The sequence below is a fragment of the Callorhinus ursinus genome, unplaced genomic scaffold (genome assembly GCF_003265705.2).
Source record: "Callorhinus ursinus isolate GAN/ISIS: 27379988/994484 unplaced genomic scaffold, GSC_fseal_2.0 scaffold95, whole genome shotgun sequence".
Lineage (NCBI taxonomy): Eukaryota > Metazoa > Chordata > Mammalia > Carnivora > Otariidae > Callorhinus > Callorhinus ursinus.
Window position 1 is genome coordinate 504,736 of NW_027397157.1, and position 12,791 is coordinate 517,526.

General features: G+C 35.3%; 1 protein-coding gene across 1 annotated transcript in view; it reads right to left on the bottom strand.

Moving 5' to 3' along the window:
• Positions 1–9,175: 9,175 nt before the first annotated feature.
• The window catches only part of IL1RAPL2 (interleukin 1 receptor accessory protein like 2), a 638,741-nt gene continuing 635,125 nt past the window's right edge, over positions 9,176–12,791 (bottom strand). Inside the window, exon 10 of the mRNA XM_073888769.1 lies at positions 9,176–11,912. Within this exon, the coding sequence (XP_073744870.1) occupies positions 11,215–11,912 (698 nt within the window). The 3' untranslated portion in view covers positions 9,176–11,214. The remainder of the gene's footprint in view (positions 11,913–12,791) is intronic.

Below are 12,791 nucleotides of genomic sequence, written 5' to 3' on the forward strand. Positions count from 1 at the left end.
TGTGTGTGTGTGTGTGTGTGTGTGTGTGTGTGTGTGTGTGTGTGTGTAGTATGAAAAGAGAAAGAAAGAGAAGAGAGGGAAGAGATGGGGAAGAGAAGGGGGAGCAGCAAATGAAAATTGAATGGATTAGTCTGGTAATAGTGTAGGAGGTAGTAGTGTTCAGTGTGCATTCAAAGGCAAATCAGCTGGATGTGTATTTCAGCTATCTGAGCATATAGTCACAGGGCTACAGTCATAGGTTCAAGTTGGAAATATTCTTAGATAATAACTATTTTAACCTCACACTTAAAGTAAAATCTTTTCTGCATTCTCCCGGTCTTTGACACTTTGCAGTGACTGAGTTTACTGTTTTGCAAGACAGCCCATTTTGTTTATGGGTATTTTGTATCCTTAGACAGATCTTTCTGATCCTGAGCCTAAATTTGCCTCCTCATGAGTTCTACTTGTTATCCTGGTTCCCCCCTTGGGACTACACTGAAAATGTCTAATTTTGTCTCCACGTCACATTTTGGCTAAATTTTCTTTTTTTCAGGAAATAAACTTGCAGTTGTTTCAATCCTCCCTCCACAGCATGATTTCAGAAACTTTACCATCTGGACTCTCTTATTCTGAAATCTCTCTAGACTGGTAAAGTTCCTATTAGAATATGGTTGCCCAGAAATGAATGCAGCCTACCAAATGTGGCCTGACTAGTGCCAAATTCCTTGGCACTAGTGAACTGGGCATTCTATTTGTATAGTGCTCTATTCGAACACTACATTTGCTTTCTAAGTAGCTACATCACATTATTGACTCATTTCAATTTGTGACTGCCTAAAAGCCACAACTACACAATGGCTTGTTGACCTGGTGAACTTCCTCTTTATTATTTTAGCCTTTCAAACCTGTTAAGATCTTTGTGAGTAGAAAATCTAAAAGACTTGGCAGGTTGTAAAAACTACTTCTTTCTTAAAAATCTCTAGGATTTTTATTATTTTGGGGGAGAAGGAGTGTTGAGATATAGTCACAACTCACTAACTCAAGAGTAGTTGGAGGATCTATTTACTGAATTAGCAAAAAGGCTGAATTACTTTTTAATTTGAAAAATAATGATATTTGAAAGAAAACAGTAATTGAAATAAAGACTATGATGATATTTTCAAGGAAAGGATGTGCTCAGCTAGTTTTAATTAATAGACATAACTAGTCTTTAACAGCACCCTTCCTTACATACATTTCATGGTTAAAATCTTTTAAAACAATCCCAGTAATGCTCAATGTTGGGCATTTATTTGCTGAGCCAAGTTTTTTCCCTATATAGCAGGGAAGAAAATACAAGTAACAGCTAAAACTTTTATGGTATCTCCTATATGCAAGGTTCTTTTCTAAGTACTTTACATGCTCCTTTAAACTTCTCAACCATCCTATGAAGTGGACACTATTGTTATCATAACCACTTCATCTCTGTTTTACAGCTGAGGAAACTGGGGTGCTGAGAATTTAAATAACTTCTCCCAAGTGAAATAGCCAGTAAATTCAAATATGGGATTTGAATCCAGATGATCTGGCTCCAGAGTTGATGCTCATCGTGCTTCTCATATCCAAACACTCAATTTCAATCAGAATAGTAGAATCCAAATAATATCTTATAGTATCTAGAAAATGTCCTCAACTTGGTTGGGCTAAGAAGACCAAATTTAAAAGTAAGTTAGGCTTCCATAGTTCAAACTAGTATATCCTCTGTCCTGCAAGTGTTGGTGGTGGTGGTTATGGTGGAGGAAGTTTCACAATTGATTCTGGTCCTTTTGTGTATATAGCATATTTGATTAAACATTTTAGGATCTCACAAACATGTGACATAAAGGTGTTTGAAAATATTTAAGTTACATGAATTGGCAAGGCATTGGCTGCCCCCCACCTAAAAAGGTAGATGGATAGATAAATACCTTAAGAATCCAGTCTATGAATTAATTGCTGAGACTGTGATTGGGATAGTGGAGAGAGAGATCAATCAGGAATCTTGGATCTTAGTTTTGGCTGTGTCACTAATTGGTTCTCTGGTTTTTGATAAGTCAGTTCACCTTTCTGAGTTTCATTTTCTCCATCTTTAAAAGAAGAGGATTAGATGATCTCTCAGGACCCATCTAACTCGAGCATTCCATGTTTTTAGAGATGAAAGTAAACCAATGGTAGAGAAGTAGAGAAAGAGTTTAAAATGCTGTGAATAGAGGAAAAAAGTCTAGCCTTGGCTTTGCCATTTTTAATCATTCTGGGTTGTAAATGAAATTGAAAAGCAAGGAGGGAGCTCAATGACCTCATCCTCCACAATGTGGCTCAGAACTGGGTTTGCTCATATTAAAGGAAAGGAAAGGGGAGGGGAGGGAAGGAAAGAAAGGGAAAAGAAAAGGGAAAGGGGAAAAAAAGGAAAGGAAAGGAAAAAGAAAAAAATCTTTCAACCCAATAAAGCTAATTTCATGTGAATTGGCATCAGTGCAAAATAAATTAGATGAGTAGTTTACAGTATATCTCCCATAATCATCTGGCTTGTCTTGAAACATTGAGGTTTTTAAACAAATTTTACTGCCTACTCTATGGCTTTGTGGTTCCATCATGCTTAAGGAAAAATGCTGACAACTTGTTTTCTGTTTCCACTGGCAGCATTACTGTTTTTAAATTAAAATGATAAATGGTCGGGTATGGTGCAATGGTTGAACTCTGAATTCTATACTGATATTCTATATTTCTCTTTAACGCACATATTATTATTTCCAGGTAGATTTCAACTGTGTTAGATAAAACAGTCATCATGTGATAATTGTAATCAGTGAACAATTATATGGGTTTGATCTTAAGATGAAAATGGTATGTTTTGATTTAGGCTTTTCTTCATTTTATAGGCATGCTCTTGAGAAGACCGGGGAACTCTGAGGAGAAAATTACTCTTAGATTTTTCTACTTGGGGAAACCCAGGTGTGCAGAATATTTTCCTAAATTTTTTTATCCTTCCCTTTCAAAGCATTTGAGAACAGTTGATTTGTATTTTCTTCACACACATTGCCAAAGACAGTGCTAGAGACCTGGGAAGACTCACTTTGATCTGAAGGTAGTTTTGCTTGCCATGTGCTTATGCAATTGAGCACTACCTGATAATCAAAACCAACTCCCCAAACCTAAGCTTAGTCCTTTGACACCTTATTTGAATCTTTGGGGGAAAGCTTAAAACTTTATATCTTCATCTGCGAAATGAACTGATCCAAGTCCCAAACAACATTATACTCAGTGATTTTTAACCACTGTGGAAGATGGCACAATCACAAAAGGCTGCCATTTGTGTTAAATAATGTGTATATTAACAAAATTATTCATGGGTGAAGCTTACTGATGTTGGGTTCTTTGCTTGGTGTTCACCTAACTCCCTCTCCTATATTCAGCATATTCCCAGCATTCCCTCTGTACCCAGTGTCTTCATGAATTCCAGAATCCTTCCTCCTTTCTGTCTCTGCCTACTTGTACATTCATCAAGACCTATCCATCAGTTGCCTCATAATTGTATGCTTCTGTACGTCATATCACTTGAGCAAGTCACGTACTTTCTGGACCTCAGTTTTCCCATAAGTAAAATAAAGGGATTGAAATAGATGACCTTGAAGGCCCCATCCAATTCTAAAATTAGAATACCTGCATTAATGTGGTATCTAGTAAATGTGCTTTGCTTCCTGATAGAGGAGTTTGGTGAGATTATAAAAGCCGATTGTGGCAACTCCCTGGGAACATCATGATTTCAATTAGTTAAAATTATTTTAGAAGACTAATTAGAGGTCTTTCAGAGACTTCCTCATTAATTTTGTTTTCCTTCCAATCACACTCCACAAATGGCTACCTATTTTGTTTATGCCTATAGTCAACTCTCTTTGTTGCTTTCCAGGAAGCAAATATGATTGCATAAACAGAAGAAAAGATTTATATGTATCCTTTTGGATTTAACTCCTTACTCATTTAGATGAGCTCAGATCTTAGGAAATGAACAATATGTCTGAGGAGTTTCTTCAGCAAATTCTCCTTTCTGTTGGTATCATCCTAGCAATACTTTCCTGGATAATCCATTATGATCAAGTCTTCCAAAATATTGTCTCACTCTAAAAGCAATTGCTTCTTACAAATGCTACTCATGGATAAGATGTCTTCTTAAAGTAAATTTTAAAAATCTCCTCTTAAAACACAATTAATCTAGTGATATTATCAATAAATTTTCTAATCAGCCTTTGGGCATTTTAAATTTCTATCACAAAAAAAAAAAACAGCTTGATTTTACTCAGGTTAAGGAAAAAGACAAACCACGACTGGATTTTTTTTTCCTTCTGGCTTCTCTTTCTTTTAAAACAAAGAACAAAATGACAAATCTAAATTTGAGACATCTGGATGTTTCCCATCATGTGGCTTAAACATCTGCATTTTTTCACTTCTGATCCAGATGTTTTGGTCTTATGTAAACCTAACTAAAGTGAAGGAGAGTATCAAGCAATCATCTGGGGACTTTGATTAACATGGACAGCAAATCTGAATAATCCATGGTTCTGAGAGTCCTGTTTTTTGTCTAGTTCAGAACACATTACTAATGAGGTCAAAGTTGCTGTAGGTTTGTTCCTTGTAAGGGCCAGTTAGCTCTGATTTGTTCCATGGCCACAGAATGCACCTCTAGCCTCAGCCAGCTGTCTGGAAAATGAGTGTCCTTGGTCCTACAGGCAGTCACGCAAGAAACTGAACAGCCAATTTCTAACACTTGAAAAGTAAAATAAAAATGCGTTTCCCATGGATGGTGGGTCAGCAGTGTCATTTTTGTATAAAATAATAATTATAACAGCAACTCTTATGTAGTGTTTATTTTGTGTCATTCTTTTAAGCGCTTTACATACATTCAATCATCTTGTTTACAGCAACCCTATATATGTTATTGTTATACCCATTTTACAGGTGAGAAAATAGAGGCATAGAAGGTTAAGTAATTTGCCCAAGATTAAAATGAATGGCATTCTCAATTTTTCTGTTTATTTCCCTGCATCTCCTTTGTCAAGAAGGTTGGGAGTAATTACAATGTATTGGCTGTCTAGAAAATATGGCGGGGAGGACAGAAACTTGGATATTTCTGCATCCTGAATTCATTGGTGGAATTGCTACTGTGGCACATCCTGTGCTATTATTCCATCCAATATGATAATTATAGACATAAAAGTACCCTTTGCAAATAAAAGAGAGGCAATGTTTTTTGTTGGCAGTAAGTCAGTATGTAAAGTACATATTTATAAAAAGTTCTATGTGGTTGGGAGCAATGAACTCCATTGGGTGGTTTCATAGAATAAATTGTCTGGATGCTCTGAGGAAGAATGATTTGTTTGACTGGCAAAATGCTTAAGAAACTTTGATCTCCAACCACAAATTGACTTTAGAATTCTAAAATCCTAGACCTAGACAGGACATAAAGAGATAATCTAACTTATTTTTTCTAAATTAAAATAATAAACAAAACTGCTTGCTGAAAGAAACAAATGAAAAAAAATCCCTCTTACATTTTTTAAGGAATCCAGGAATTGAAACTTCACAGATGCTCTCAAATCCATTTGTCCTTTTAATCAAGACATATGATGTGAGCACCTACTCTGAGACTAGCACTGTCTTGAGTAATTGAACTATAGCAAGGAATAATACATGGCCACCGATCTTCAGAAACTCTTTATCTATTCTTGTGTTTTCTGCTTCTGAAGGTAAAAGCTCTCTTTCTTAAAACTGTCCTATTTTTTTGTTGTTTGTTTCATCTTCTGGCATTGTGGAAAAGAATTGCTCAACATCTTACTGAGACTCTTCATTTGTTCATTAAATTCCATTTCCTTTTCCTTCTGAGCAAACATCTAGACTACATGCCCTCATCCTTTAATGTGAGTGGATTTTATGGGCAGTTTTGTGCCAATCTCCACACCCTTTCCTTTTACCAATCTACTGGCTGAATGGAGAGAACTGCTTGAACCTAGAGGAGATCAGAGAAACAAAATAAAAAGAGCCTATCTCTGAATAACTGTGGAGTACATCCTCTTCCCATGAGCTCCTCCAAGCCTCATCAGACTGTGATGTGAGCAGGCAGTGAATTTTATTGTATTAAGCTGCAGTATTTGAGTTGTTGTCCTTTAACAAGAGTTATCAACTCTTACTAATACAATGCTCCTTATCAATTTTCCTTCGTAATTTTAAAGACGGTAATCACTCCGCATTCAATTTTGGTAAAAATTTGGTTCTTTGGGCTCAAGCTTTACATGGTTGTTAATTTTTTGTTGTTCTTCATAGGGCCACTCTGTAAGCTTCCTCCTACCACTCCAACACACTTCAACATATCCCTTTTGCTCTTTGTAAATCTTGTCCAGTTTCTCTATTTTATTTTTTTCTATTATGGTGTTTTTTTATTATGTTCAAACTAGTGACAAACACCCTCAATCCTTACCTTTTGAAGTTCTCTCTAATTTAACAATTTCAATGCCTTTATTTTCAGATCATAATTCTATACTCCAAAATGAAGTGAGGAATTTAAATAGAATCAGTAGACAGATGAGACCCAAAGTACCAAACTCCATCAATTCCTTCTTTGAGAATTTGAGATTATATTTAGTGAATGAATGTAATTACTCATTTCTAAAACAGCTTTGCAGGAGTACTTTGTCTTTCTTGACCATTATTCTCCTGCAAAAACTTCAAAAGTTGCTCCAGTAGCAAATACACTTATCATTATATTGTCTCTATTTTTGTCCTTACAATGTCAGGATGCTCAATTAAGAAGGTAAGTTAAATACTCTAAGAGATTTCTTTTTGTGCAACCAACTTTCTTGATCCTTGACTCTTTATTGACTTTTTAAAAAATTTTCCACTTTTCACTTCACTACATCCTACCTATTCCTCTTTCTCCTCAGATTTGCCTTTTCTGAGAGTATCCAGTTCACTACTCTCCATCTCTTATCACCTCATATGTGCACTATGACAATAGCATCCCAACTGGTCTCCCTGTCACCATTCTCTTCCACTATTTAATTCTTCCTGCATCTGCTACCACATGAATGTTCCAGCACCTCACCTATCCTTATTTCTTACCATGCCCTCACACAGATTTCTGCTCTTGCTAGCCAAATATGCTTGTTATCAGCTAAACAGAACTTGCTTATTTTCTCCTGAATCTTCACATGTGTTATTCTCTGCATTTGGGAAATTGCCTTTCTTCACCACTGTTCTTTCTATTCCAAACTCATATCTTGTTCAGTTTGGGACTGAACCATCCCACCTCACTTATCTACTCTGCATGTAAAATATTAATTTTCCTACACTGGAATGTGTTTTGCAAATGCCCCTTTCTTTGTGCATATAATGTGTACACTATTTGAAAACAGGGACTTCAAATTTTAAAAAAAATATTTCTATTATACTTTATGTAATGGGCAGTACACAGTAGGCACTCAGTTAATATTCATGATTGACTTTAGTACTATCTAGAGAAAACGGTTGATCAAACAGCAGTGAACATTTGAGAAGACAAGTTTAGATGGGTGCAGGTGATTTTACAAGCTCTGATTTCACAGTAATTAAGATGCTGAATAACTTTCTTAAATTGTTTATGGTTGATTTCAGTTCTAAAAAAGGTAAGTTTTATATGAAAAGGTTTGAAGCTAATGATTATTGTTTATTAGACAGCCCCATACATTCATCAGAAAACCTTAATATTCAGCACTGTGACCTCCTATCTTAGAACAAAAATGCATGAGTAATAGAGAAATTTGAGCCAGACAATTTTCAACATGAAATTCTCTGAAAAGAGCAACAACAATCGCAAGTGTTCAAATTTAACCGGTCACTATGGAACTATGTTCTGTCTTAACTTCATTCTGGTTTTATCAGTTCACTACCTCACCTTGGGAAATTAATACAAGGAGAATAAAGATTTAAATGTACAATTTCTAGGATATTTCCCATGGTCATTATTTAATTTTTTAGAAAACATTTGGTGAAAACCAACCAATTTATTTAAAAATAAAATGCCAAAGGGCAGTAAATGCTTGAAACCAGTGGTTTTATATACTCTTGTAAGCCCTTTAATCACCAAGGGGGTCAGAGTCTTCTCTTTTTTTTCCAGAATTTGCTTCTTTCACAACACCTGCCATTTTTCAACTTGTTACAGAAGTAATCCATAGGATATTAATCATTTCCATGTCCTCTTGAAACTCCTCTATAAACTTCTCTTTCAAAACTGAACTGTTTTTCCTGTCTTTGTAGTTTGTTTCTTACCTTTAAGCCCCACAATATTAGCTACCAATGCTCAAACAAAGTATCGATTTTCCACATGATACTACCTTGTGTTCAAGCCTTACCAGAAGCCCACAAGTGTCTTTGTATTCCTTTTTTTTTTTAAATGAGAGTGATTGAAAGCTGAACAGATTTGGATCTAATTTTATTAAGGCTTAGAGGGGGTGAGGAGAGATATCTTCTTACTTCTTTTCAGGAAATATCCAGCTACCTTTCAGAATCTCCATAGTTAGATTGGAGCTCATAGATTACCAACCCTGCCAGATTTTATATTTTGCCAAATTAAAACCATGTACATGTTGACCATCTCCTGAGCACTATTTATTCTTAATGTTGTTTTCACTTCCTTTATATCTATTGCTTTTGTACATTTCTCATTTGTCTCATAATTTCTGACATTCTCAGATTTTTTTTATTTTAAATAGTCTCAATTTTTAAAAGTATGTGTACGTTGATGGATGAGCTAGATAAATTTGCTATGAACATATGGGAACTAACTGCAATAGTATTTTTCTAAATTTTCAAATCTATTTCAGTGAAAAATTGAGAAGAAAGTTTTTCCTACTGTGTAAGCAAGTGGAAGAATATATTATATTCTAGAGTAAATGTTTATTATACCCTATGGGCTATATCTTTCAAAAATCTCAGATGAAAATCAAATTTTGAATTGCCATCTAGAAATAAATTTTTATAGATAGTGTACACATTGGTTCCTGAAAATGGTAGAAAAGGTTTCTTGTCAAGTTCCCCAGCACAAGTGTGAATGCTCTGTTTTTGAGTACTTACTAGTAGTGAAAGGACACATTGTGGCCAGCCAACTCAAATTGCTACCCACGTTTAATCATTGTAAATAAAGGAAGCGGAGAGACCCATGTTATATTTTCAGAACTGGCATGCTCAATACAGAACTATTAGTTTAAAAATACCACTGAACATTCTATTTGAATTGATCTAGGCTTCTGTGGAAAACAAAATAATAAAAAATACAATTGGTCACTTAAACATATATACTACTCATTTCATGCAGGTTATTTACTTAGTAATTACACATATCATTAAAGAACAATGAAGAGTAAATATAACTTTATAACACTTGGAAAACAGTTTGGAATTGATAAATTTCCATTTTGAAATACCTATATTTTTTTTACAGAAGCAAAATCACCTTTCTCAGTGGAAACAATACATCTATGAAACACCTATATGTGTTGAACAGGACTTTTCAAAGGAGCAACTAATTGTCCCACTATGAAATGAACATGTATTACTGCTAAGCTTTTATATATATTGTTGAAACATAATGTATTTTCTGAGCAGCTGGATATAGAAAAGCAATGGAGAAACAAGTACTTTAAACAAAACTTTCATGGCTCACAGGGAATCAATAATGTAAAAAAGTTGAAAGAAATAAAACATATTATCTAATATTCTCTAATACATTTGAGTTTCACATTTACAAGGGTTGGGCAAATTCTTAATTTTTACACATTGTGTACATCTGTCCTTATTTATATTTGTCCCAAAACACGATTTACAAACCATTTGCAAGGTGCCAGAATCAACCTTGATAAAAAATTGGCCCCCACAGGCATCTTGGTAGAGAACACACCAAAACTGAGTAATTGGAAAGAACACAAAGTAGTAATCCACAATAAATACTAGAATAGGGGCACAAACCTTACAGCAAATTCATAATATTTTAGATCATTCACAGGGATATTCTGGTGTGGTACAGTCACGGTCATAATGTGAAGGTGGAGAAGTTTAGTCTATAAAATATACTCTTTGAAGCACCAGGAATAGAGACACTTCTGCAGGAACCTTGCACACATGGCCAAGAAGATATTGTGTATGTACAGTATAGTCTGTTTCACAACTACATTTCAGATGAGAATCACTGCAATTGCTGCTCTACCACTAGTAAACTTGAATCATTTTGCACTTCATCTGTTGATATTGTTATCTTACTTCCTTTCTACTGCTGACAGTTGCAGTTAATATTTATTTAAATTCAAACTCCAATGATGCTGTAAAAAAGTAGGAAGATGCGCACATCTTCGTATAAAGCAGGTCAAGAGATCATTTGGAAAAAAATGTGAATTATTAGCAAACAATAAAATGTGCATCTTAAAATGTGTTTTCAAATTTGTAAAACTTTTGAAATAGGCTAGAAAGCCATGAGTTCTTTAAAATCATCTTCAAAGAACTAGCAGCCTCTCTATTCATTTACTTAAGAAATGCATATTGTTTGCCTACCTACCAGTTTGCCTACAGAAGATGTGCTTCCCTATACAACTATAAGCTGTCATAGGAGCTGTTGATTTAGTCTAGAGAAGTTGCCCAGTATGTTGAAGAAGTTCCAAACATTTCAATCACATTTTTTCTTAACTGATCTTCTTCTACAAACAATCTTCTTCTAATTGGGGTGTTTCAACACTTCTTTCTTGATAATTCCTGATTTTTCAGTTATTCTGTAGAAGTTCTCTTTTCCCCTTAATCTTATTTCAGAATTTTCAAATTCAAGTCTTTAAGTTTTTCTTATTTCAAATACCATGTAAATACTGAAATATTTATAAATATGGGGAAGATACCTCATCTAACTAAGTTTGTAGTCCAAATGGTATCATAAAACTCTAAAACAAAACGATATTTAAATATTTATTTTCAGGAAGAAATCAAAACTATACTTTGAAACAAGGTACTATACTACAAAAACAGGTCCTTCTTCCCCCCAAACCCCACTATTCTGGAAATGTAAACAAAAATTTTAAGTACAAAAGGGATTCTGTGCCTTTTACTTTGAATACTTTTTCAGCACCTCAATGTTATTAGGTGTACTTTATGCTTGGTAAAGCAGAAATTCTGTATGCTCACATAGCTGTTCAGAGGACTTCAGAGTTTTTACTACCAAATATCACTGGTGAAGCTAAGCTCTTTGGATGATAAAGGTAGCAGGGAATTGTTCCTATGAAGTTCCTGGTTATCTTTCAGGGTATTACTAAGTGGCAGCTGTCCATTGAGTAGTGCCAGAGGCAGGTTGCAATAAGTATGGTGGTTGCCTAAGGAAGGTACTGGCAAGGTGGTGGTTGGCATCTCGTGTTTGTAACCTCTGCAACAGTGTCCCATTTGCATTGAATCTGAATGGTGGAAATCAGGGAGATCAGCTGGAGATGACACAAGAGAGGCCGAGGTACTGGTCATGGCAATAGAGGGTATAGGCTGGAGTTCTCCAAAAAGTCCTTGTTCTGCAGAGTCCAGAACATGGCACCGAGAGAGCATTTCTTTTTTCTTGATGGGCATTTCATACACTAGTTGCTTCCAAAACTTAGAATTTAATTTGCTGCTTTTGGGTCCCTTCCACTTGATCAAGGACAGAAGTTTGATGCTGCGCTTTAGTGATTCCACTTCCTGGCAATTCACCTTTCCTTTTAATTCTGTACACTCAATCAAAATCACTTTGATTTCTCCACTGACTAGCATGTTATGGAGTTTGCTTTCCAATTCGAAAATACTCCATCCTCGTCTGAAAGTATAGTCTGGAGTTAGCACGATAATAAGTCTTCTGCTTTGCTCAACACATCTTGTGAGATCTTCAATGTATGCTACAAATCACAGAAAGAGAGAAAGAGTAAAATAAAGACATTTCCAGTCTTTAAAGCATTAGGTTTGCACTCTAATATAGCAAAAGCCAGTCTTTCACCAAGGTACATCACATTTTCTTTTCTTGTATTGCACATTTAGAAAGTACATTTCCAGGGCACCTGGGTGGCTCAGTCATTAACCGTCTGCCTTTGGCTCCGGTCATGATCCCAGGGTCCTAGGATCAAGCCCTGCATCGGGCTCCCTGCTCGGCGGGAAGCCTGCTTCCCCCTCTCCACTCCCCCTGCTTGTGTGTCTGCTCTCGCTGTCTCTCTCTGTCAAATAAATAAATAAAATCTTAAAAAAAAAAGAAAGTACATTTCCTTAAAAAGAACAATGAAAAAAAAAAACTCTGCTTATAATACTTATTTTCTTTCCCTTCATCATTACTTACAGTGTTCTGTTGACTAATACAAAACTGACCTCTTCAGAGCTTAGGTGTATTTCAGCTATTTTTATTTACTTAATCATTTAATTCAAGGCAGGCTTCCAAATTTTATCCCAATGTATCAACAGCTCTAGGAGAACAAGTAATCATCAGATTGATGAAAAAAGAAATGGAGCTGTTTAATGAATGAAGGGTCACTGTATTTATGCATTTGCTTTGGTTTTTCCCGTAGTTTTAAACTACTAAACTACCAACTACTAAGCAACTAGGGGAAATGTATCTGAACTACTTCAAAGATAACTGATAGAAATAGTGGAAAATCTCTTCTAGAATCATAGCTTGTTTCTCAGAATACCTTTTGTTATATGCAATCTTAGCTTCTCCATGTTGCCCTTCAAACTGAGAGATAGGGAAGTGGTATGTGTGTGCCCAGGAGTTTAATTTGAACCAGCTG